Source organism: Pongo abelii, chromosome 10 (assembly GCF_028885655.2).
Source record: "Pongo abelii isolate AG06213 chromosome 10, NHGRI_mPonAbe1-v2.0_pri, whole genome shotgun sequence".
Taxonomy (NCBI): Eukaryota; Metazoa; Chordata; class Mammalia; order Primates; family Hominidae; genus Pongo; species Pongo abelii.
Genome location: NC_071995.2, coordinates 53,092,528 through 53,120,007, shown reverse-complemented (window position 1 = coordinate 53,120,007; position 27,480 = coordinate 53,092,528). Strand labels below are relative to the sequence as shown.

At 34.6% G+C, this 27,480-nt stretch overlaps 1 protein-coding gene and 1 pseudogene across 1 annotated transcript; both read right to left on the bottom strand.

Annotated features, from left to right (window-relative positions):
* Positions 1-3,450: 3,450 nt before the first annotated feature.
* Positions 3,451-4,389, bottom strand: LOC100456854 (olfactory receptor 6C1). Its single transcript, XM_002833726.4, is given in 1 exon segment — positions 3,451-4,389. A coding segment is annotated over 1 exon segment (939 nt).
* Positions 4,390-13,201: 8,812 nt separating this feature from the next.
* On the bottom strand, positions 13,202-14,117 carry LOC100457594 (olfactory receptor 6C3-like; annotated as a pseudogene).
* Between the last annotated feature and the right edge of the window lie 13,363 nt (positions 14,118-27,480).

Here is a 27,480-nt window from a genome sequence, read left to right as displayed (position 1 = left end):
TAGTGCTGGGGTTACAGGCATGAGCCACCACACCTGGCCTCATTTGTTACCTTTTAATCATAAATAATTTGCACATTAATATTCCCCCTTCTTAGTAAAACATGCAAATATTTTCCCTATTTTATTTAATCAATATATGTCCTGAGGACCATGCTACAACAGTGTATATCTCTCACCCCTTCTACAGATGCAGTGTACAGCTATACTATAGTTTATTCAAATTCTTAAAGACATTTATCCAATTCTTAAGACATTGGAAATGAAAAATACAGCCCTACTGTTGCAGACTGTCTGGTTGGTAAGAGAAACTGGGATTTCAGGAATCTCAGGTCTCAAAATATGCAGAGAACAACCTATTCCTGGATACAGGCTAAGTTTTTCATTAGTAATACAGTCCACTTCCCACAACTGTATTCTTTCTAAACTGCTCTAATAATTTATGGTTAAAACCAAAGTGTCCATATGTATAGGTTCTGTCCAATTTCCTATTACAGACTTCCTTTAAATAAAGTTTGTTTGTTAAGTAAAATCAGTATAGAAGTTTAGCCTGAGAAATGACCCAAACCTAGCTATCTGAAGGTAGAGTTATCCATTCAACACCATTGTAAAATGTCTGTATATCAGTAGATACCTATTGGGTAGAAACCTGTAATATGAATTAAATGTTGAGTGTCTACAAGCACTTCCAGAAAGTGAAAACTTATTTGGAAGACACTAGAGGAATTACACTGTTGGTTATAACTATGTAACTTATACTTGTTTCTAAGGACAATAATATATTTGAATTGTTTTGAGCTGTTAATCTGTTAGTTCAGAACTGTCAGCCTAGGATGAATGTCACCCATGCTCTGTCACCCAGGCTGGGTGGCATGTGCTTGGGTTCAGTGGTGCAATCTCAGCTTACTGCCACCTCCACCTCCCAAGGTTCAAGTGATTCTCCTGTCTCAGCCTCCTGAGTAGTTGGGATTACAGGCACATGCTGCCACACCCGGCTGATTTTTTTGTATTTTAGTAGAAATGGGGTTTCACTGTGTTGCCCAGGCTGGTCTCAAACTCCTGACCTCAGGTGATCTTCCCGCCTCAGCATCCTACAGTACTAGGATTACAGGCATGAGCCACTGCGCCTGGCCTAAAAAGACTTCTTTTTGTGGGTATTTTAATGTTGTTTCTGATGGAAGTCTGGCTGCATTATCATCCAGGGCCTCTATGATAGTTACCTTTTAGATTTCTTGTATAATACTGTGAATGAACTCTAGTTATGTGAGTTATGTTTTTTTTATCTCTCACTTCAAAAAGTGCCTGACAAATGAATGCTAATCTCTCTATTATAGACAAGCAAAGTTTATAGCAATAAGAATCTAACGGTGTGAGTATGTGTTGCAAATGTGGGATCACCTATCTGCATATAAAAAACACAATGGTTGAGTTATTATTCTTTAGAATCTAAGCACTTATTCCTGGTAATGATATTGATTACTTTCTAAAGAGTCTAAAATAATTCTAAATCAATTACCATAAAGAATACAAATATTTCAGACTGTTCTTCAAGCAATTCTATAATTTGTTTCTGGCTAAGTACATATACATATCCTATTTCTCAGTAATAATATAGTATGCACCAATATCAATATTCCAAGGACTCTCTCACCTCTCTCTTTTAAAAATTTCAAAATCCTGTAATTATTTTTCATATCAATCATGTTACTGCATAATGAATTTCTCAATATTTTATAAACATACAATCATCTTTATCAGGTTTCCCTAGATAACTCTGAGTAAAATTTTCTCCTCCTCATCTGTTACTGAATTTATGCATCTTTTTAAACATTGATGATAATGTCATTTAGTTTTAATTTTTATAAATGCATCTGACAGCTGTCAGCTATTATTGACCTGAAATCCTAAAGAAATAAAATTTTTTAAAATTTAAATCTGAACATAATCGTAGATGTACTATATGTAAAAATAACAATAGAAATAGTTGTTACTATGTATTGTTAGCTCATTGTGTTACATGCTTTACAGATTGAATTCCATTCTTATAGTAACTTACTTAAGATGTTATGCCTGGTTTACACATGAGAAAATATATGCTCAGAGGGCATAGAAACCACAGACTTTCAATCATTTTTCTTGTTTAACATGAAAATGTTATTTCTAATAGGAAGTAATAAAATTAAGAAACCATTTCTATCTTCTGTTTAACATTTTGAATTCATTTCAGTTTTCTTTGACTTTTTTTCTCAGCAAATCTTGTTCTTAGTCGCCCAGTTGAATATATTGCACAAAAATCTTAAAGAATTTTGTATCACTGATTAGAATTATAATTTTTCTATTACTTAAAAATGTTGTCTATAAAATTTATAGTACTTTTTAGTATCATTAATTCTTATTTCAGCTTTTGAAATCATGGGCGCAGACACACACACTCATCTTGCTTGTATACTTTAGACATTTATTAATATGTTAAGTACAAGGAAGCAAAATTTTAACAGATAAAAATCATAATTTTAGATATACTAAAAAACTTTTGCTTTGTTCTGAAGCTTTTATTTTCTATAAAACTAAACTTTAAATAATTTTGTTCAGGTATAAAATAATTTGGATACATATCCTGTTTTAAACTAGTCTAAAATTTAAGAAGATTTACGTACTACTTTTAGATAATGATAGAAAGAAGCTTATTTTCCACTCACAGAAAATTAACATATCTTAGGAATATACTGTATATTCTCTATGTTTGACAAAACCTATATATGTATTTGTGTATGTGTCTATCCATCATCTGTCATTCTATAGAGAGAATATTATGGGACTCGCAAATATGGAGATCTACTTAGCACTTATAACAAAAAAGTATATATTGATAATAGTCTAGGCTCCTTTATTAATAGATTAATTTCACAAACATACCTAATTAAAATGAGTAATGAAATTTTTTTGCTTTTCAGAAAAAATGAATTCACTTAAAAAAAAATTTTTTTTTTAAATTATATTGTTATCTTTCACATTTTTTTAATTGTATCTTTCACATATTTTCTAGAACATCAGTAGCATAGTGGAGGGAATTTCTTTAAGAATAAATTAAAGTTATAAAACTATATGTTCTGTGTATAACAAGTAGAATATCATATTGATATTTATAAAGCCATTCCAATGTATCTAAGTATAATATTATTTCTTGAAGTAAACTGAAGAATAATTTTAGTTTTCAAAATATTCTTGAAGAGCTTGTAATTTTACAGAAAATCATTCAAAGGAGGGGGTGTCAGGAAGACACAAGAAAATTATTTTAAGTCAAATGAGAAATATATTAAATAAATATGCTTGCAAACTTTTAGGAAAAAGAAAATGATGCAGAAGACTGCAAGGAGGCCATTTTGATTGAAGAAGCTACTGAAAATTCATATTGTCCTTTCCTGTGCCTATAATTCATCACACCATACCATTTCATGTGCTTGTGAAAAATACAGTCTTCCTTGCCATGTTAATGAAAGCCTGCTTGACTTGCTGATTTCTTAGGCTGTAAATAAAGGTGTTCATCATGGGGGCTACTGAGGTGTTTAGTATTGCCACTCCCTTGCTCAAGAACACTCTATCTTTTGCTGAGGGTTTAATGTACATAAAAATGCAGCTGCCATAAGAGATGGAGATAACAACCATGTGGGAAGAACATGTGGAAAAGGCCTTTGTCCTTTGACTAGTAGAAGGAATTCTTAAAATTGTTCTGATAATCTATATGTAGGATAGAAATATTAATGCCAAAGTGAACATTAGAGTAAACACAGCAAAAGAAAACCCCATCACCTCTAAGACTTTTGTGTCTGAACAAGCAAGTTGCAGCAGGGGAAAATAATCACAGGTAAAATGGTCAATAATATTAGACCTACAGTAATCAAGCTTTAAGAGCAACATGAGTGCTGGGAATATGATTAAGAATGAAACCAGCCAAGAAGTAAAAACAAGCAGTGTGCAGACTCTTCGATTCATGATATTCAAGTAATGCAGAGGCTTGCAGATGGCCACATATCGGTCATAGGACATGGCAGCCAGAAGGTAAAACTCTGTGACTCCCAAGAGAATGAAAAAAAATAACTGAACTATGCAATTATTAAAGGAAATAGTTTTATCTCCTGAAATAATGTTACCCAGAAACTTGGGTATACTGACGGTTGTGAATGAAATTTCTAATATGGAGAAATTTCTGAGGAAGAAATACATGGGGGTCTGCAGGTGGGAATCCAGCAGGGTGAGGGTGATAATAGTCAGGTTCCCAGTGATGCTGAGCATGTAGGTGATGAGCAGAAAGACAAAGATTACAACCTGAAACTTTGGGTCATCTGTTAATCCCAGAAGAATAAACTCCGTTATTTCTGTATGGTTTCTCATTCTTCAGTTGCTTTCTTTTTTCCCCTGCTAGACCTATAAGAGAAAATACAAAGAACAAACTTGAAGAGTTATCAATTAACAAATATCCAAGTACAGAGCTGGAGTTTGGTTGACATAGTATGCCATTTCTACTTCAAGGGGAAATTTAACGCCACCCGATAATAACAGTGGTCCTTTAATTTCCACTCTTTTACAGGTGAAAACTCTTCACATAAGACAGGTTAAAAATTAAAGTTTGGTATCACAGTTGGAAGTGGTAGGGGAGGAATTTGAAACCAGACTTTTCTGACTCCACATAATACCTGTTATCTTTCAAAGATATGCCTACAAGGTTCCTCCCTAATCAGAACCACCTTTGTATCCTTGCACAAATCCATATACAAGTTTCCTATTTATGTAAAAGTTTGATTACTCTGATAATTCTCAATATGGAGAAGATACTTAAGGTTTTTTTTTTTTTGAGATGGAGTCTCACTCTGTCACCCAGGCTGGCGTGCACTGGCGCGATCTTGGCTCACTGTAACCTCTGCCTCCTGGGTTCAAGTGATTCTCCTGCCTTGGCCCCTGAGTAGCTGGGATTACAGGCATGTGCCACCACGCCTGGCTAATTTTTGTATTTTTAGTAGAGACGGGGTTTTGCTATGTTGGCCAGGTTGGTCTCGAACTCCTGACCTCCAGTGATCCACCCACCTTGGCCTCCCAAAGTGCTAGGATTATAGGCATGAGCCACTGCATCCAGCCTAGTTTTTAAAAAGTGAGTGCTTTGTCCTTAGCCATTGTGAAAGTTGATTGTATGGATTGGGTTGGGTCATTTTTGTCATACCCAACCAACACAGGGTCAAGATGCTGGGGGGAAAAAGCACACAGGGCACATGGCATTGCTTTAAGAATGTAATTCTGTGTAAGCCTAACTGCTGAAATTGCCTGCTGTAACCTGAAATCTGTGTTATCTAATAGTTGCTGAAATCACCTGCTGTGATCCTATGGGTAGTTTTACTCATTGCCTTAACTTACCAATCAAAACTTGGCAGCTCCCCTAAAACTTTCCAGTGTCAATGAACTTTCTTGAAGAGCAATACATAACATTTCTCTTTTTTATACAGCTTCTAACCTTCTCTTCGTTCTTTGGACATACTGAAAAACCACCTGGTCTGTGTGTATGCCTTGAATTGAAGTTTTTGGTTACCACCTAAGATGTTTTAAATTTTAGAGATTTGTCTCTATATTTTATTTAACCTTAATGCCATCGATCAACTTTTGTGAATATTCAGATTTTCCAACTCCTATGTCCACTTTATTGAAAATCAGAAACACTTAAGCCATTACCATGAGCAACTTCAGATGTTTGGAATACAGAAGAACAAGAAGTATAGAATAATGTAAGCTGGAAGAGCCCAAAACTGAAGTTTATTGCATGTGAATCAATATTTCATGATATTTGATGATATTTCAGCCTACCTATGTGTCATTTTATGACTTTTATTCCTGTAGAAGCCATTTTGCTTTCTAATTGAAATAAATAGGTAAATAATAAAATATTATTAATTTGAGAAGGATGCCATCAGCTAAAGAGATGATAGATAAGTATTCTCCAAGAAGATTTGCTTAATTGGGTATTCATACTTTGAAATAGCAATTTTTAATTCTTTCTTTTTAAAAATAAAGTTCAAATGATATTGTCATAAACATTTCCACAGAAACGAGTGAGGTTATCTAGTTTTGAATCCAATCTATTTACTATGTCTGAAAATCACTTAACACTTCTGTGTCTCAGTATCCTCACCTATAATTTCTTCCACTGTATACAAGTCTATCTCATAGAGTTTTTGTGAGCATTAAGTTAATATATTTAACTTAATAACTTTCATATAGCAACATATATTAGCCTACTTATAACTTTTCTAAATTCTTTATAAATATGTGTATTTGTATAATTTATATTTATATTTTTATATATTTATATAAATGAATTTATTATATATTGTATAATATATATTTATAAAGCATTTAGAAAAATGTTTAGCATTTAGCAAAAGTTGTATGAGGCTTTGTTCTATGGAGAATGTATTTCCTAACCATTGAGCTGAAAATCTCTGGAAATGGGATGGTGTCCTGTCCAAAAGGTTATGTCTTAAATAAATAGTAATAATTATATCTGGCACCAAGAGAGTCACATGAGAACAATAACAACAAAGCAATAGGAAAAAAGTCACCAGGTTTCATAGTAACTGTCAGACATTCTAGACAAGTAAAACTTTGCTCTTCCTTGTCTACATGGTGCTGACCTCTCCCACCATGGTATAGCTGCCTCTTTCACCTCATAACCACCACCACACACACACACACACACACACACACACACACACACACACACACACACTCCACTTCTCTTATCTTCAACCAGGATTTGATTACTGTGATGTTCATAGCTTGTCAAGATTGCTACTCACAGCCAGTTATTTTCTCTGCTCTTCATGAGTAATAACCCTTCTAAAAGTGATTGAAGCTCTCAGTAAATTATATGTGCATATATATTATATATACATATGAGAGTGTGTGTATGTATTTGTGTGTATATATGTGTATGTGTGTGTGTGTATGTGTGTGTGTGTATATATATAAGCATTGTGGGTAATACATTGTAATGACATCCCAAATTACCTTTTTTCTTATTTCTACAACACTAGGTTTAATACCCATCGTGTGCATTGCATGAGAATATTATGCTCATTCTTCCCAACTCATCACACTTACAACAGGCTGAAATCTCCTCTTAACTCCTCTGTTACTCTGTGCATTCTTGAGACTTAGAGCAGGATTTTATCTTCAAAGCTATTTCAGCATAATCCAGTATTTAGTATAGTTGTGATAGGTTTAAAGGAAACACTCATCTAGTTAATTAATTAATTAATTAAAGTTTAGTTTGTTGTTGAATCACACACTGCCATCAGTGCAGTTTGCTATTTTATGCTGATATTCTAGCCTGGATCTTACTTAGATTTTTATCTTTGTTTTACAAGATGTATTTTCTTATATGTTTTACCTTGTGAGCTGTGTTTACATATTTGGATCAAGTTCACTGTATTGGCTAAATTTAAAACAAAAGATATGAAAAGGGAACCACATTTTATTGATACATAAGTTTAAAGAAAACTTAATGAAACATTATTTCTGAATTACTGGGTTTAAATTTTTTTTACAATTCATCCTTTCATTTCAGTTTACTCCAGCTCCAGCAATATCACTCTTATTTCATCAGGGTTTATTTTTCATTAAAAGCATGAGCTTTTCATAACACTTTGAAGTCACAAAATACATTCATACCAAATATACAAGATTTGGATTCAATCTGAAGATTCAATTTTATTCAACAACTTACTGACATGACAGACTCAAGTTTTTTAAAAATATATATTATTACTGGTCTATAGTGAATAATGTATCAATGCACTGTATTATTCACCTTATTTCAACTGTTTTTGTATATCTGTTTTCCTCTTAAATTCCCTGCTAATTTTTTTTAACGCTTCACTCAATAATAATACCATGACTCATTCTTTTGCTTCAGATGACAGCTGTGAGGGAGCATAGGAAAAACTGTGAGGGAAGATATAAGTTGTTATTTGAAGGGTTCATGAGAGACTTCACACAAAAAATGGACACTTCTATAGCTGGTCTTCAAAGACTATGGAAACAGGCTTAAAGAAACTCTAGTAGTATGTGATCCAATAACAAGAACTGGGTGTGGTATATCATGCTTTTATGTATAAATGTTTATGAAAGTTTAATGAATTGTGTTCATTTGCCAATATAAAATAAGCTTGATAAAAATTATCAGCATCCATAGTCCTTTGAGAGGATTGAACCTCAATATTCAACAAGTTGCAATGAATTCCTAGAGAATTAAAAGATCTCAGAATGTATTCATATAGATAATGAGGAAGAGCTCCAAGCATTTAATTAATTATCTTGGATTTTTATATCTGAATGCAAATCCATATTTTCTCCTGGAAGAATATGGTTTAGGTTGTTAAGTTTTCATTTCCTTCCACCATTTCAACAAAATTACTTACCTGTTTTCTAAAGATTCCTGCAACAAATTATTTGAGCCATTTAAAATGAAAATTAAGGGTGATATTTAATATTTACTAAATAAAATGGTCACAAAGCATCTTTGGAGCTTTCTAGAAACAACCCTATATCTTGCTCTGCCATCAAGTAAATATTAACGGTGAGCCTTTAAATAAAGTAGGTAAAATATTGGCAATTATTTGATGTGCCTAGTAAGAAAGGGACTATTAGAGACTAAATCAGTTTGAAGAATCTAGGTATGTGCTTTAAGAGACTGAGATAAGGGACTGACTGGCTCTATTTTATTACTCTGTGTGTGTGTGTGTGTGTGTGTGTGTGTGTGTGTGTGTGTACTTTTTAATAAGGTATTAAATTACACTGAGTTGAGACCTCCCTTAGTAATGCAAATACTTTGAAAATCTAGTTTTTAAATTTTTCTGTGTTCACTCAGTTCTTTCTTCTTCACCTTAATAGAGATCACTGAAAAAATTTTGCAGAGCGTATCTTCAAAAACTATTACTCGTATCACCCTGTTTTTTTTTTTCAACTTTAGAGCTTAGGTTAATACACTAATGAAAAAGAAAATTATTTAGCTCAATGTTGTGGGCAATATATAGCTCAGTTTTATAATTATGCTGAAATACACTTTGGTACTGCTTGGTTATTCTAGGCTGTGGGCCATGACACAAGGGTTACTTCGAGAAATTCTGTAGGCCTGAATGAAACAGTGGCTCTTCAGGAAAATTCATTGAGTGCTTGAAATAAGTATTTTATTAAATTTGTTTTTTACTGTTTTTATAATAATTTTAGATGACTATTTCCCTAGAGAAATAGGAATAATTTATATTTCTTCCTTTCGATAATGATGGGCAGGTTTAATTCTCAACCTTCATACAAGTGTGTATAGAAACAAATCAAGGGAAAAGGGATGTCACCAAATCACACTTAATTTCATAAATAGTAACACTCATTTCTGTAAAGGTTTCTGGAAAATAAACACTCATAACCTCATTCCTTCAGTTCATTAACTAGCCATTTATAATTTTAACAAGATAGGAAAAGGACATAAATTAACAGAAAATTGTGGAATTAACACACTGTTAATTTCTTATTTATGACCTATAAGGCCAATTTATTATCACAGAAAGTATATAGGCTTTAACGTTAGAGAGATATGAATGAGACATTTAATGGATTTGTGACTTTGGGTGAGTTATTTAATGTCTTTAAACTTCAGTTTTCTCTGTTTAAAACAGAGTTGAAATTTCAAGGATGTTTTTGGGAATTAATTGAAATACTATAAATAAGTGTTCCATAAATCATGCAGCACTTAGTAGGCTCTAGGAATAGTTATATTATTTATTTTTCCTTTACTGGAAATTAATTTGGGAAAAATATTCATTGTAGTTGTGATTTATTAAAGGCAGTATCTATTCTGAACTAGGGACTTTTTTCTTTATCTCATTTAGACTTTATAACATAACTGAAGTTTTTATCCTTATTCCCAAAAGAAGGGCTGAGGCTCAGAGAAATTATATAACTTAATTCATACAGCTAGCAAACATTAAGTATAATCTCAGACTACTTAGCCTGTTCTCTTAAGCACAGTACTATATAGCTATATTTGATTAAAAACACAGAGACAGAGATAGTAATTCCCTGCTTTTAATTATTAGAGAACGAATAAACTGGTATAATAGGACATGCTAATGCTTTTTATACATTTTAATATGTCAAGTTTCAAAGTATAATACCTATTTACTTTGATTAAAAGTTGAGCTTTTAAGTAATGATTCAATGCTATGATTTGAGAGACTTCCATTGCCTTCCATAGGTTTTACTTACCTCTGATTTTCATATAGTTTCACTAACATTCAGAATGGCTGGAATAGTAGAAATATTAGCAAATGCCATTGCTATCCAGTAAAACCAGGATTTCTGAAAACATTCACTTTCTCATTGAACAAATTTTCTTCCTATTTTTAATGTTTTGTCTTAATTTTCCCATTTTATCCAGAGGGGATATGTCTCTTTGATAGCAGAGAGTGAGAAAGGAGCAAAAATATAGGGAAAGTATCTGAAAGTGTTTTAGAACTGTCTGGCATGGTTTCTACATAGATATTAGATGCCACGAGGTACTTATTGTTTTATCTAGTCTTTCTGCCACTGGCTCAAGGGGACTAATTCAGTGAATCAAAATTGCCAGAAGAGAAATGTACACAAAACACTAAGGAATATAAAACATAATACACATTAGTATTTAAATTGGAAAAGGAAGCTTGGGGCACAGTGTCCAATGAGACAGAAAAGAAAATAACAGCAAACAAACAATACTAAGTGTGAAGATTTTTTTCCCTTGACATTATATGGCATATAGAGATAGCAATCAAATATCTTAATTCTTAATGCAGATCTCTACTCAATACTCTATGCCATTTGTAAAACTGGGAAACTACTACCCCGTTATTTTTAATCTGCCTTCTAGTAACTTTTACTACTGTAATAATGCTCATGCTTTTCTCTGCTCACTGTATTGCTCAGCAGCAATGGCAGTTGAAGAGTTTCTTGTTTTGATTGATTAATGTTACAATTTATATACCAAATATATTTTTAGGAGTTAGTGTCTGTCTGGACTATAATAGTATAATTATGCCCAAATGAGATAATGTAACTGAACAAAACAATAAAATTGTGCAGCTTCTTAGTAAAAGCTATGCAAAATTTGCAAGTCCTTGCAGAGTTTCCACTATGTGTAAAAATAGAGCAAAGACTAGTTTTTGGTTTGTTTTTTAAAATAGACTATTATATTGTGTACTATAACTCAGTTACCTTAGGCAAATTACACAACTTTTCTGAGCATCAATGTACACATTTATACAAAGCAGATAACCATGTCTATTTTGAATGTAACTAAAAAGATTAAATGAGATATGAGATAGAACATACCTACCCCAGTGTATGGAACAGAATAAGTACTCTCTATAGAGGAGCTATTATTATTTAGGAAGTTTCTGTCAGACTTTCAGGGTGCCTAAGAGCAATGATGGCTGCCTAAATATTTATCTTTTTATACTTTTTCAAAAACAAAATCATGATGAATAAGAACATATAAATTAGACATAGTGTGTACCTTCAGCATAACTAGAAAATAGAGTATATTATGGACCTCAAATTACTTGTGAGTAGGAAAATAAATACTCAAGTCTATCAGATGAGTAGGAAGAATTGGATAGATACTGCATGCAAAAAAAGTTTGTTGCAGATAGTAATTTATTTCATATATCATATATATAGAACATTTGAAAAAATTGTTATATTAGTAACCAAGAAGAGAAATTTTAAGAGTAAGTTGATTAAAAGAGTGTTTACTTCTCTAAGTCACTATGGTATAAACCATTTTTATTGTTCAGAATAATCAACAAGGTGATTTATGTTTATAGTCACTGGTTTTTTAACCAAAATTGGAAATCAATGGTGTTGTGGGAAGTCAGGGACCCCAAACGGAGGAACTGGCTGAAGCCATGGCAGAAGAACGTGGATTGTGAATATTTCATGGACATTTATTAGTTTCCCAAATTAATGCTTTTATAATTTCTTATGCCTGTCTTTACTGCAATCTCTAAACATAAATTGTAAAGATTTCATGGACACTTATCACTTCCCCAATCAATACCCTTGTGATTTCCTATGCCTGTCTTTAATCTCTTAATCCTGTCAGCTGAGGAAGATGTATGTCGCCTCAGGACCCTGTAATAATTGCATTAACTGCACAAATTGTACAGCATGTGTGTTTGAGCAATATGAAATCTGGGCACTGTGAAAAAAGAACAGGATAACAGCAATCGTTCAGGGAAATAAGAGAGATAACCTTAAACACTGACCGCCAGTGAGCTAGGTGGAACAAGCCATATTTCTCTTCTTTCAAAAGCAAATGGGAGAAATATCACTGAATTCCTTTTCTCAGCAAGGAACATCCCTGAGAAAGAGAATGCACGCTTGGGGGTGGGTCTCTGAACTGGCCCCCCTGGGAGTGGCCATCTCTTATGGTGGAGGCTGTAGGGATGAAATAGACCCCAGTCTCCCATAGCACTCCCAGGCTTATTAGGAAGAGGAAATTCCCGCCTAATAAATTTTGGTCAGACTGGTTGATCTCAAAACCCTGTCTCCTGATAAGATGTTATCAATGACAATGGTGCTTGAAACTTCATTAGCAATTTTAATTTCACCTTGGTCCTGTGGTCCTGTGATCTTGCCCTGCCTCCATTTGCCTTGTGATATTCTATTACCTTGTAAAGTACTTGATGTCTGTGACCCACACCTATTTGCACACTCCCTCCCCTTTTGAAAATCCCTAATAAAAACTTCCTGGTTTTTGCGGCTTGTGGGGCATCACGGAACCTACTGATGTGTGATGTCTCCCCAGGAGGCCCAGCTTTAAAATTTCTCTCTTTTGTACTCTGTCCTGTTATTTCTTAAGCCAGCTGATGCTTGGGGAAAATAGAAAAGAACCTATGTGAATATCGGGGCCAATTCCCCGATACGGTGGTTACATGGAACCTATAGATAGTTTTAAAGGAAGACACAACACAGTCACTTTCAAGTTAAAAAGAAAACTGAAGCAAATGAACTCAGCATTTCTGGTGGTTGTGAGATGGGCATAGGAGGATAGTGGACAAGTTAAAACTTCATTTTTCCTCTATTGAATCTTTACGATGACATTCATTCGTGTTAGTACATACTTTCATTTGTTTCTATGAAACACTACTCTGTGAGCCAAACCTTTAAAAGCTTGTTTTACTTGCCGGTTTCTCAGGATGTAAATAGAAGGGTTCAGCATGAGGGCAACTGAAGTGTTGAGAGTAGCTACACCTTTGGTCAATGATGCTCTTTCTTTTGCTGAAGCCTTGACATATATGAATATGCAGCTTCCATAAGAGATGGAGATGATGATCATATGAGAGGAGCAAGTGGAGAAAGACTTTTTCCTCTGACTGGCAGAAGGGATTCTCATAATAGTGCAAATGATGCATATGTAGGTGATCAGCAGAGTAACAAAGGCAAAGTAAAAACCAATCATCTCTAAAAGCCATGTGTCTGAGCATGAGAGTTGTAAAATGGGGAAATACTCACAGGAGAAGTGATCAATGACATTGAAAGCACAAAAATCTAATTTGAGTATAAGTGTGAGTGGTGGAAAAATGGTCAGAAATCCTCCCAGCCATGAACTAAAGACAAGCAGGGTGCAAATTTTCTTGTTCATGATGGTGGTGTAGTGGAGAAACTTGCAGATGGCCACATAACGATCATAAGACATTGCAGCTAGAAGAAAAAATTCAGATGTACCCATGAAGATGAAGAAAAATAATTGAGCTAAACAGTTGTTATAGGAAATGGTCTTGACCTTAGTAATAATTGCCCCCAAGAATCTGGGGATGGAAACACTGGTGAATGTAATTTCTAAGAAGGAGAAATTCCGGAGGAAGTAATACATAGGAGTCTTTAGACTACAGTATATCAAGGTAAGGATGATGATGGTTAAATTGCCAGTTATACTTAATACATAAGTTATAAATAAAAAGATAAAAATTACAATCTGAAGCTCTGGGCTGTCTGATATGCCTAAGAGTACAAACTGTAATTGTTGTGTGGTTTCTCATGCTGAGATTGTTTTCTTTCAAGAAGATCCATTAGTGAAAAATAAAACACACAAAAAGAATAAGTGAAATGTAAAGGAATTAAAATTTAAATATTGGTAATAGGCTTCAGCGACATGAAGCAATGGATGTTTTTCCTTGTAGTAATTTTTGCGATATCCACTCATTCCTATTAAAGCAGAAAAATTCTACATAGCCTCTATTAAAATGAAAACATGTATTCACATATATGAAAAGTCTTCTTATCGGTGACTTTATATAAAACATCTTCATCTAATAAGACCTTCTCCATGTGCAGTATATCTTTGAATTACAGATCTCTACAGTAATATTTTAAAATTATATATGTCATTTTTATTTTTACATATGATTTTTCAGTTTTCAGTGTTTTTAGGACTGAAATATCTGATTTCTAGTTTGAATTCCAATGTTACTTGCAAACAGAAATTTTATTGGTATAAATTTATTACCTAATTACAATTTCTGAGCTTAATAGTAGCTATGATTATTTTTATCCTTAACTTATATTCTTTTAAATATGATCAAAAAAAATAAATGTGTTTGCAGTCACAGAAATATAAGACTAGAGTTGCTGTGGTTGCAAACAAGTTTTTAACTTATGGAAAAGAAAACACAAGCCAGAGAAATTGATTGTCACATAGATGGAGTTCAATAATACAGTTCTACAACATACTGATGATCCATGTATATAATTTTCATGTTTGTTATTTAAATTAAAAATTGACTTTTTAAAAAAACTGTATTAACTTAATCTTTTTAATCTTAAACTTGCCTGATGACAAGAAGCAACTCACAAGGGAGTTTTTTTGATGCCATAAAATCACATGGCCTCCTTTTTCGAAGACTAAATAATTGAATAAATTTTATGTAGGATTTACTTTATAGAAACCACAAATCTCTAAAATGTAATCTATATGACTTTTATCTGTCTTGTTCTCTCCTTATCCTTAGCAAATGGCATTCTGTCTGTGATATGAGTGCTGAATATTTGTTGTATTACCTTCTTTCTGTAGCATGAACTGAGCCACTCAGGAGGTGATAAGTACCCAAGCTGTTACTGTGCATTTTTTCCTACTTTTTGTTCTATTTTTCTGTCAATTTGCATTCTTTTCTTTCAAGAAAATACACACTTGGTCATTAGCATATCATCAAAACTGGCAGATCAAAAGACAGAGATTGTTACTGTGATTTGAACAATGCTGAAACATATTAAATGTAAAATTAATAGTGGTAAAGATGTTAAAGGGATAATTTGGGAATCCCTGGTATTTATTCCAACAAAATAAACTTTTGGATAAAAAAGATAAAAATTTGGCTATTTATTGACAAGTAAGAAAAATACTTTTTTGTAGGTCTAATTATGCTGGTCATAAATATAATTATAGATTTTTCTTGTTTTATTTGAAATATGAAATATAATGCATTTATAATACATTTCAGGAGACTTTTTTGTTATTTAGTTTACCCTTGTCTCTATTACATAAAAATCTCTCACATTGAGAAAATATAGGCTGAATTACATATAAGATTTTTAGCGCCTCTGTTATTAGTAAAAATAAATTTATCTTTTATCTTTGCATACAAATGTAAATGTTGCTCTGGCCTGAACTCCAAGAAGCTACTATTGTGATTCTGAGACTTTAAGTAAATTTTCAGGGAATATTTATTTAAGAAATTGGAAGATAAAACCGTTCAAAGGTTTCTGAATAAGATAAAGATTGAATAGTAAACAAAGATATCACAATTTTACCTTCTCTGGTCACCGTATAGATCTCTGAGAGACTAGAGTGAAGAAAGGAAGGATGCATGGAGAGATACATTCAAGAGAAGTAATGAGTCATCACATACCATTCTGGAAAGCCAAGCAATGTAACAAGATAAAAATGTACCAATCAGCTTATACAATCAACCTGCTTTCCATTCGGCTATGCTTAATTTTCCTAATAGGCACATGGCACTCAGAGTCTACACTCAGGGGATAATTTATTCTCCATTCCTTTCAGGGCTGGTTAATTCCAGAGCTGAACTACTCCAGTGGACCACTCTTTGAGGGTAGTACCAACAATGCTTTATTCATTCATACATCTCTGTATGCATTGAGCAGAATAAATGACTAAATAAAGCATTTTAATATTATAAAAAATCATAAAACTATTTAAAACTTCAGCATTTCATTTTTAATTTTAAAACTAATTTATGATTAAGTTTATGAGAATCAAGTGTCACAGGAGTATGTAATGATACATGGAATGGCCCTTATGTTTCCAACCAAACCTTTATTTTCAAATAAACCAGTTTTCAAATAAACCAGTATTAAACATTTATAATATGTTCTACCAGGTATTGTTCTGTATATTCATCAATAAACAGTCACAGTAACACGTTCAGAGAGAAGAGGTTTTTTTTTGTACAGTTATGCAATTTTTATTGCAGATATTCTGTATTTTTTTCTTTTTTTTAGTTAACCAGAAATAATGAATATCATTCCTTCTCAAGTTATCTAAACAAAGTCATCCTTTTGTATCAATTGCATAGAATACCAGAGAAATACTTGTATGTAATTGAATAATATTATTGATTAAAATTTAGGGAATTTTATTGTTACTGTTTTCATTAGTTACAATGCTACAGGGCATTCTTTTTTTCCTGGGATACGTGTGCAGAACGTGCAGGTTTGTTACATAGGTATAGATGTTTCATGGTGGTTTGCTGCACCTATCGACCCATCATCTATGTTTTAAGTCCTGCACGCATTAGGTATTTGTTCTAATGCTCTCCCTCCCCTTTCCCACCACCCCCTGACAGACCCAGCTCTGGTGTGTGATGTTCCCCTCACTGTGTCCATGTGTTCTCATTGTTCAACTCCCACTTATGAGTGAGAACATGCAGTGTTTGGTTTTCTGTTTCTGTGTTAGTTTGCTGAGAATGATGGCTTCCAGCTTCATCCATGTTCCTGCAAAGGACATGAACTCATCCTTTTTTATGGCTGCATAGTATTCCATGGTGTATATGTGCCACATTTTCTTTATGCAGTCTATCATTGATGGGCATTTGGGTTGGTTCCAAGTCTTTTCTATTGTAAATAGGGCTGCAATAAACATACATGCCCATGTGTCTTTATAGTAAAATGATTTATAATCCTTTGGGTATATACTCAGTAATGGGATTGCTGGGTCAAATGGTGTTTCTGGTTCTAGATCCTTGAGGAATCCCCACACTGTCTTTTACAATGGTTGAACTAATTTACACTCCCACCAACAGTGTAAAAGCATTTCTATTTCTCCAAACCCTTGCCAGCATCTGTTGTTTGCTGACTTTTTAATAATTACCATTCTAACTGGCATGAGATGGTATCTCATTGCAGTTTTGATTTGCATTTCTCTAATGACCAGTGATGATGAGCATTTTTTCATATATTTCCTGGATGCATAAATGTCTTCTTTTGAGAAATGTCTGTTTATGTCCTTTGCCCACTTTTTGATGGGGTTGTTTTTTTCTTGTAAATTTGTTTAAGTTCCCTGTAGATTCTGCATGTTAGACCTTTGTCAGATGGGTAGACTGCAAAAATTTTCTCCCATCCTTTAGGTTGCCTAAGTTCACTCAGATAGTTTCTTTTGCTGATCAGAGGCTTTTTAGATGATTAGATCCCATTTATCAATGTTGGCTTTTGTTGCAATTGTTTTTGGTGTTTTAGTCATGAAGTCTTTCCTGAATGGTATTGCCTAGGTTTTCTTCTAGGGTTTTTATGATTTTGGGTTTTACATTTAAGTCTTATTCCACATATGGCTAGCCAGTTTTCCCAGCACCATTTATTAAATAGCGAATCCTTTCCCCATTGCTTGTTTTTGTCATCTTTGTCAAAGATCAGATTGTTGTAGATGTGTGGTGTTATTTCTGAGGTCTCTGTTGTGCTCCATTGGTCTATAAATCTGTTTTGGTACCAGTACCATGCTGTTTTGGTTACTGTAGACTTGCAGTATAGTTTGAAGTCAGGTAGCATGAGGCCTCCAGCTTTGTTCTTTTTGCTTAGGATTATCTTGGCTATGTGGGCTCTTTTTTGGTTCCTTATAAAATTTAAAGTATTTTCTAATTGTGCAATGAAAGTCAATAGTAGTTTGATAGGGATAGCATTGAATCTATAAATTACTTTGGACAGTATGGCCATTTTCACTATATTGATTCTTCCTATCCATGAGCATGGAACTTTTTTCCATTTGTTTGTGTCCTCTCTGGTTTCCTTGAGCAGTGGTTTGTAGTTCTCCTTGAAAAGGCCCTTCACGTGCCCTGTAAGTTGTATTCCTAGGTGTTTTATTCTCTTTGTAGCAATTGTGAATGGGAGTGTATTCATGATTTGGCTCTCTGCTTGTCTATTGCTGCTGTACAGGAATCCTTGTGATTTTTGCATTGCTTTTGTATCCTGAGACTTTGCTGAAGATGCTTATCAGCTTAAGGAGTTTTGGGGCTGAGATGATGAGGTTTTCTAAATATACATTCATGTCATCTGCAAACAGAGACAATTTGAGTTCTTCTTTTCCTATTTGAATACACTTTATGTCTTTCTCTTGCCTGATTGCCCTGGGCAGAATTTACACACTAAATAAGAGTGGTGACAGAGGGCATCCTTGCCTTGTGCCAGTTTTATAAGGGAATGCTTCCAGTTTTGCCCATTCGGTATGATACTGGCTATGGGTTTGTCATAAATAGCTCTTATTATTTTGAGATATGTTCCATCAATACCTAGTTTATTGAGAGTTTTTAGCATGAAGAGGTGTTGAACTTTATAGAGGGCCTTTTCTGCATCTATTGAGATAATCATGTGGTTTTTGTCTTTGGTTCTGTTTATATGATGGATTATATTTATTGATTTGCATATGTTGAACCAGCCTTGCATCCCAGGGATGAAGCCAACTTGATTGTGGTGGATAAGCTTTTTGATGTGCTGCTGGATTCAGTTTGCCAGTATTTTATTGAGGATTTTTGCATCGATGTTCGTCAGGGATATTGACCTGAATTTTTCTCTTTTTGTTGTGTCTCTGCCAGGTTTTGGTATCAGGATGATGCTGGTCTCAAAATGAGTTAGGGAGGAGTCCCTCTTTTTCTGTTATTTGGAATAGTTTTGGAAGGAATGGTACCAGCTCCTCTTCATACCTCCGGCAAAATTCGGCTGTGAATCTGTATGGTCCTGGGCTTTTTTTTGGTTGGTAGGCTATTAATTACTGCCTCAATTTTAGAACTTGTTATTGGTCTATTCAGGGATTCAATTTCTTCCTGGTTTAGTCTTGGGAGGGTGTATTTGTCCAGGAATTTATCCATTCCTTCCAGATTTTCTAGTTTATTTTCATAGATGTGTTTATAGTATTCTCTGATGGTAGTTTGTATTTCTGTGCTATCAGTGGTGATATCCCCTTTATGATTTTTAAATTGCATTTATTTGATTCTTCTCTCTTTTCTTCTTTATTAGGCTAGCTGAAGTCTATCTATTTTGTTAATCTTTTCAAAGAATCAGCTTCTGGAATCATTGAGTTCTTTTAAGGGTTTTTTGTGTCTCTGTCTTCTTCAGTTCTGCTCTGATCTTAATTACTTCTTGTCTTTTGCTAGCCTTTGAATTTGTCTGCTCTTGCTTCTCTAGTTCTTTTAATTGTGATTTTACGGTATCAATTTCAGATATTTTCAGCTTTCTGATGTGGGCATTTAGTGCTATAAATTTCCCTCTTAACACTACTTTAGCTGTGTCCCAGAGATTCTGGTAGGTTGTCTCTTTGTTCTCATTGGTTTCAAAGAACGTTGTTTATTTATTTCTGCCTTAATTTTGTTATTTACCCAGTAGTCACTTAGGAGCAGGTTTTTCAATTCCCATGTAGTTGTGCAGTTTTTAGTGAGATTCTTAATCTTGAGTTCTAATTTGATTGCACTCACTGTGGTCTGAGAGACTGTTTATTATGATTTCTGTTCTTTTAGATTTGCTGAGGAGTGTTTTACCTCTAATTATGTGGTTGATTTTAGAATAAGTGCTATGTGGTCCTGAGAAAAATGTATATTCTGTTGTTTTGGGGTAGAGAGTTCTGTAGATGTCTCCAGAGCTGAGTTCAAGTTCTGAATATCTTTGTTAGTTTTCTGTCTCATTGATCTGTCTAAAATTGACAGTGGGGTGTTAAAGTCTCCCACTATTATTGTGTGTAAGTCTAAGTCTCTTTGTGGGTCTCTAAGAAGGTTTTATGAATCTGGGTGCTCCTGTATTGGGTGCATATGTAGTTGGGATAGTTAGCTCTTCTTGTTGCATTGATACCTTTATCATTATGTAATGTCTTTCTTTGCCTTTTTTGATCTTTGTTGGTTTAAATTCTGTTTTATCAGAGACTAGGATTGCAACCCCTGCTTTTTTTTGCTTTCCATTTGCTTGATAAATATTCCTCCATCCCTTTATTTTGAGCCTATGTGTGTCTTTGCACATGAGATGGGTCTCCTGAATACAGCACACTGATGGGTCTTCACTCCAATTTGCCATTATGTGTCTTTTAATTGGGGCATTTAGCCCATTTACATTTAAGGTTAATATTGTTATGTGTAAATTTGATCCTATCATCATGATGCTAGCTGATTATTTTGTCTATTAGCTGATGCAGTTTCTTCATAGTGTCATTGGTTTTTATATTTTGGTGTGTTTTTGTGGTGGCTGGTACCGGTCTTTCTATATTTGCTCTTCCTTTGGGAGATCTTGTAAGGCAGGCCTGGTGGTGACATAAATCCCTTTGCATTTGCTTGTCTGTAAAGGATTTTATTTCTCCTTCACTTATGAAGCTTAGTTTGACTGGATATGAAATTCTGGGTTGAAAATTATTTTCTGTAGGAATGTTGAATATTGGCCCCTACTCTTTTCTGGCTTGTAGGGTTTCTGCAGAGAGATCCACTGTTAGTCTGATGGGCTTCCCTTTGTAGGTAACCTGACCTTTCTCTCTGGCTGCCTTAACATTTTTTCCTTCATTTCAACCTTGGAGAATCTGACAATCATTTGTCTTGGTGTTGCTCTTCTCATGGAGTATCTTACTGGTGTTCTCTATATTTCCTGAATTTGAATGTTGGCCTGTCTTGTTAGGTTGGGGAAGTTCTCCTGGATAATATCCTGAAGAGTGTTTTCCATCTTGGTTCCATTCTCCCCATCACTTTCAGATACACCAATCCATCGTAGGTTTGGTCTTCACACATAGTCTTATATTTCTGGGAGGCTTTGTTCATTCCTTTTCATTCTTTTTTCTCTAATCTTGTCTTCACACCTGACTTTAGTAAGGCCATCTTCAATCTCTGCTATCCTGTCTTCTGCTTGATTGATTCAGCTATTGATACTTGTGTATGCTTCACGAAGTTCTTGTGCTATGGTTTTCAGCTCTATCAGGTCATTCCTCTTCTTCTCTAAACTGGTTGTTCTGGTTAGCAGTTCCTGTAACTTTGTGTCAAGGTTCTTGGCTTCCTTGCATTGGGTTAGAACATGCTCCTTTAGCTCAGAGGAGGTTGTTATTACCCACCTTCTGAAGCTTGCTTCTGTCAATTCATCAACCTCATTCTCCGTCCAGTTTTGTGCCCTTGCTGGAGAGGAGTTGCAATCATTTGGATGATAAGATACTTTCTGGTTTTTGGAATTTTCAGTGTTTTTGCACTGGTTTTTCCTCATCTTCATGGATTTATCTACCTTTGATCTTTGAGGCTGATGATTTTTGGATGGGGTTTCTGTGTGGGGGTCTTTTTTGTTGATGTTGATGTTGTTGCTTTCTGTTTGTTAGTTTTTCTTCTAACAGTCAGGCCCCTCTTCTGCAGGTCTGCTGCAGTTTGCTGGAGGTCCACTCCAGACCTACGGGGCATTCTTATGCATTCATTTGCATATGTACAAGTTTTGGTATAACATACAAATAAGTGCTAAATTTTGATGGATACTTCGACATTTCCCTCCTATAGACAAGAATAAATTCTTTTCAATGCATCCTAACCAACACTGGATATTATAAATCACTTGAAAGTTTTATAAGCAGAGGCATAAAAATGATATCACAATTCATTTAATGATAAAGATGGTATCATAAAGTCCAGATCATAGTGCCTGGGTTTTGAGGTTAAAAAGAACAAATTCCTTTTAAAGTTGCAAAATTTATTTAACCATTCTGAGCATCAATTTCCATGCCTATAAAAGGGGAAGACCAATACTCCAAGGTCATGGAATATTATAGAGTTTGAATGAGATAATGGATAAAAGTGCTTAGCAGAGTAGTTATGGTACAGTAAATTTTTGGCATGTAAATTTTATATTTTTTTACATTTCATATTCACCAATTAATAGACGTTGAATATTTTTAATATTTGTATTTCTTCCCCAGGAATTGCCTATTAATAACCTGTCTTCACTTTCCATTGGATTTATTGTCTTATTTATGAACAGGAGATACTTGTGTATTATGAATATAAACTATTGGTGTGTCTTATCCGTTGCAACAGGTTTTCAGAGTATGAATATTCTTTTACATTTAATACAAATGAAATATATAACTGAGAACCGGGGAAGTAGTTATTTCTCCTTTTATGACTGTTAGGGAGTTAACTATGTGCATGATATATTTTCTAGACCACAGGCTCTGTGCAGCCTTTGCTCTGACCTCATCAGATTGTTCTCCATTTCTTGTGAATATGAGGCATTCTCTTTGTTTCTCTGTCTCTCTCTCTGTCTCTCTCACATACACACCTACACACACACACACACACACTCCAACCCATACTCACACACTTTTCTTTAAAGTTTCATCTAAATATCAGGTAATCTATGAAATATTCCCTGTTTGCAAAACCAGGATTAGTCGCTCTCTTTTCTGCTCTTCTAAATTCCTACTGTCACCTTACTCATTTGCAATTATTTACATATTTTCGTTTCTATTAAAAAGCTACCTAACTCTGACAAGGGCCTTAGTTAATTCATATTTATATATGTAGTTTCACACAGAGATGTTGCAATACAAAACTTCACTTTGATGCATTATCCTTTTTACAAATCACTATACTTGAATTATTGATCCAATTTTGTCAAGAACTTTGTCATCTATGCTCGTGAGAGATATAAGGCTGTAGTAGTTTTTTTCTTGTAATTTATTTTTCTACTCTCAAATTAGAGTAATGCTAGCCTCAGAATAAGTTGGTATATTTCTCTACTGTTCTGTTTTTTGGAAAATGTGTGTACATATGTTTTAATTTATTCCTTAAAAGTTTGGTAGCATTAATCAGGGAAATTATCTGAGCTTCATATTTTATTTTTGGAAGGTTTTTAACTACACATTCTAATTCTTTAATAGACTCAGAGATGCTGAAGTGACTATGCATTCTGCAGTGAGTTTTAGTCTCTATATTATTAGGAATTGGTCCATTTCACATAAATTATCAAATTCATGGGCATGCATTGTTTGTAATGCACTGGGGGATCATAGCTATGCCTTCTCCCTCCTTCCTGATATTGGTGTTTTTGTCTTTTTAAGGTTTTTCTTACCTAGTCTTGCTAGATGTTGATAGATTCCCTTAATATTTTTTAAAAGCCAGATTTTGGATTTACTATTTTCTTCATTATTTTTCTGTTTATTTTATTAATTTCTGTTGCAATGTTTGTCATTTCTCCCCCTCTACCTGCTGTACATTTTTATTTATTTATTTTTGTTAATAATTAATTAATTTATTATTATTATACTTTAGGTTTTAGGGTACATGTGCGCAATGTGCAGGTTAGTTACATTTGTATACATGTGCCATGCTGGTGCGCTGCACCCACTAACTCGTCATCTAGCATTAGGTATATCTCCCAATGCTATCCCTCCCCCCTCCCCCCACCCCACAGCAGTCCCCAGAGTGTGATGTTCCCCTTCCTGTGTCCATGTGTTCTCATTGTTCAATTCCCACCTATGAGTGAGAATATGCAGTGTTTGGTTTTTTGTTCTTGCGATAGTTTACTGAGAATGATGATTTCCAATTTCATCCATGTCCTTACAAAGGACATGAACTCATCATTTTTTATGGCTGCATAGTATTCCATGGTGTATATGTGCCACATTTTCTTAATCCAGGCTATCATTGTTGGACATTTGGGTTGGTTCCAAGTCTTTGCTATTGTGAATAATGCCGCAATAAACATACGTGTGCAAGTGTCTTTATAACAGCATGATTTATAGTCCTTTGGGTATATACCCAGTAATGGGATGGCTGGGTTGAATTGAATTTCTAGTTCTAGATCCCTGAGGAATCACACACTGACTTCCACAATGGTTGAACTAGTTTACAGTCCCACCAACAGTGTAAAAGTGTTCCTATTTCTCCACATCCTCTCCAGCACCTGTTGTTTCCTGACTTTTTAATGATTGCCATTCTAACTGGTGTGAGATGGTATCTCATTGTGGTTTTGATTTGCATTTCTCTGATGGCCAGTGATGATGAGCATTTTTTCATGTGTTTTTTGGCTGCATAAATGTCTTCTTTTGAGAAGTGTCTGTTCATGTCCTTCGCCCACTTTTTGATGGGGTTGTTTGTTTTTTTCTTGTAAATTTGTTTGAGTTCATTGTAGATTCCGGATATTAGCCCTTTGTCAGATGAGTAGGTTGTGAAAATTTTCTCCCATTTTGTAGGTTGCCTGTTCACTCTGATGGTAGTTTCTTTTGCTGTGCAGAAGCTCTTTAGTTTAATTAGATCCCATTTGTCAATTTTGGCTTTTGTTGCCATTGCTTTTGGTGTTTTAGACATGAAGTCCTTGCCCATGCCTATGTCCTGAATGGTAATGCCTAGGTTTTCTTCTAGGGTTTTGATGGTTTTAGGTCTAACGTTTAAGTCTTTAATCCATCTTGAATTGATTTTTGTATAAGGTGTAAGGAAGGGATCCGGTTTCAGCTTTCTACATATGGCTAGCCCATTTTCCCAGCACCATTTATTAAATAGGGAATGCTTTCCCCATTGCTTGTTTTTCTCAGGTTTGTCAAAGATCAGATAGTTGTAGATAAGCGGCATTATTTCTGAGGGCTCTGTTCTGTTCCATTGATCTATATCTCTGTTTTGGTACCATTACTATGCTGTTTTGGTTACTGTAGCCTTGTAGTATAGTTTGAAGTCAGGTAGTGTGATGCCTCCAGCTTTGTTCTTTTGGCTCAGGATTGACTTGGCGATCTGGGCTCTTTTTTGGTTCCATATGAACTTTAAAGTAGTTTTTTCCAAATCTGTGAAGAAAGTCATTGGTAGCTTGATGGGGATGGCATTGAATCTGTAAATTACCTTGGGCTGTATGGGCATTTTCACGATATTGATTCTTCCTACCCATGAGCATGGAATGTTCTTCCATTTGTTTGTTTCCTCTTTTATTTCCTTTAGCAGTGGTTTGTAGTTCTCCTTGAAGAGGTCCTTCATATCCCTTGTAAGTTGGATTCCGAGGTATTTTATTCTCTTTGAAGCAATTGTGAATGGGAGTTCACTCATGATTTGGCTCTCTGTTTGTCTGTTGTTGGTGTATAAGAATGCTTGTGATTTTTGTACATTGATTTTGTATCCTGAGACTTTGCTGAAGTTGCTTATCAGCTTAAGGAGATTTTGGGCTGAGACAATGGGGTTTTCTAGATATACAATCATGTCATCTGCAAACAGGGACAATTTGATTTCCTCTTTTCCTAATTGAATACCCTTTATTTCCTTGTCCTGCCTAATTGCCCTGGCCAGAACTTCCAACACTATGTTGAATAGGAGTGGTGAGAGAGAGAATCCCTGTCTTGTGTGAGTTTTCAAAGAGAATGCTTCCAGTTTTTGCCCATTCAGTATGATATTGGCTGTGGGTTTGTCATAGATAGCTCTTATTATTTTGATATACGACCCATCAATACCTAATTTATTGAGAGTTTTTAGCATGAAGGGTTGTTGAATTTTGTCAAAGGCCTTTTCTGCATCTATTGAGATAATCGTGTGGTTTTCGACTTTGGTTCTGTTTATATGCTGGATTACATTTATTGATTTGCATATATTGAACCAGCCTTGCATCCCAGGGACGAAGCCCACTTGCTCATGATGGATAAGCTTTTTGATGTGCTGCTGGATTCTGTTTGCCAGTATTTTATTGAGGATTTTTGCATCAATGTTCATCAAGGATATTGGTCTAAAATTCTCTTTTTTGGTGGTGTCTCTGCCTGGCTTTGGTATCAGGATGATGCTGGCCTCATAAAATGAGTTAGGGAGGATTCCTTCTTTTTCTATTGATTGGAATAGTTTCAGAAGGAATGGTACCAGTTCCTCCTTGTACCTCTGGTAGAATTAGGCTTTGAATCCATCTGGTCCTGGACTCTTTTTGGTTGGTAAGCTATTGATTATTGCCACAATTTCAGCTCCTGTTATTGGTCTATTCAGAGATTCAACTTCTTCCTGGTTTAGTCTTGGGAGGGTGTATGTGTTGAGGAATTTATCCATTTCTTCTAGATTTTCTAGTTTATTTGTGTAGAGGTGTTTGTAGTATTCTCTGATAGTAGTTTGTATTTCTGTGGGATCGGTGGTGATATCCCCTTTATCATTTTTTATTGCATCTATTTGATTCTTCTCTCTTTTTTTCTTTATTACTCTTGCTAGCGGTCTATCAATTTTGTTGATCCTTTCAAAAAACCAGCTCCTGGATTCATTAATTTTTTGAAGGGTTTTTTGTGTCTCTATTTCCTTCAGTTCTGCTCTGATCTTAGTCATTTCTTGCCTTCTGCTAGCTTTTGAATGTGTTTGCTCTTGCTTCTCTAGTTCTTTTAATTGTGATGTTAGGGTGTCAATTTTAGATCTTTCCTGCTTTCTCTTGTGGGCATTTAGTGCTATAAATTTCCCTCTACACACTGCTTGAATGCATCCCAGAGATTCTGGTATGTTGTGTCTTGGTTCTCGTTGGTTTCAAAGAACATCTTTATTTCTGCCTTCATTTCATTATGTACCCAGTAGTCATTCAGGAGCAGGTTGTTCAGTTTCCATGTAGTTGAGCGGTTTTGAGTGAGATTCTTACTCCTGAGTTCTAGCTTGATTGCACTGTGATCTGGGAGATAGTTTGTTATAATTTCTGTTCTTTTACATTTACTGAGGAGAGCTTTACTTCCAAGTATATGGTCAATTTTGGAATAGGTGTGGTGTGGTGCTGAAAAAAATGTATATTCTGTTGATTTGGGGTGGAGAGTTCTGTAGATGTCTATTAGGTCCGCTTGGTGCAGAGCTGAGTTCAATTCCTGGGTATCGTTGTTGACTTTCTGTCTCATTGATCCATCTAATGTTGACAGTGGGGTGTTAAAATCTCCCATTATTATTGTGTGGGAGTCTAAGTCTCTTTGTAGGC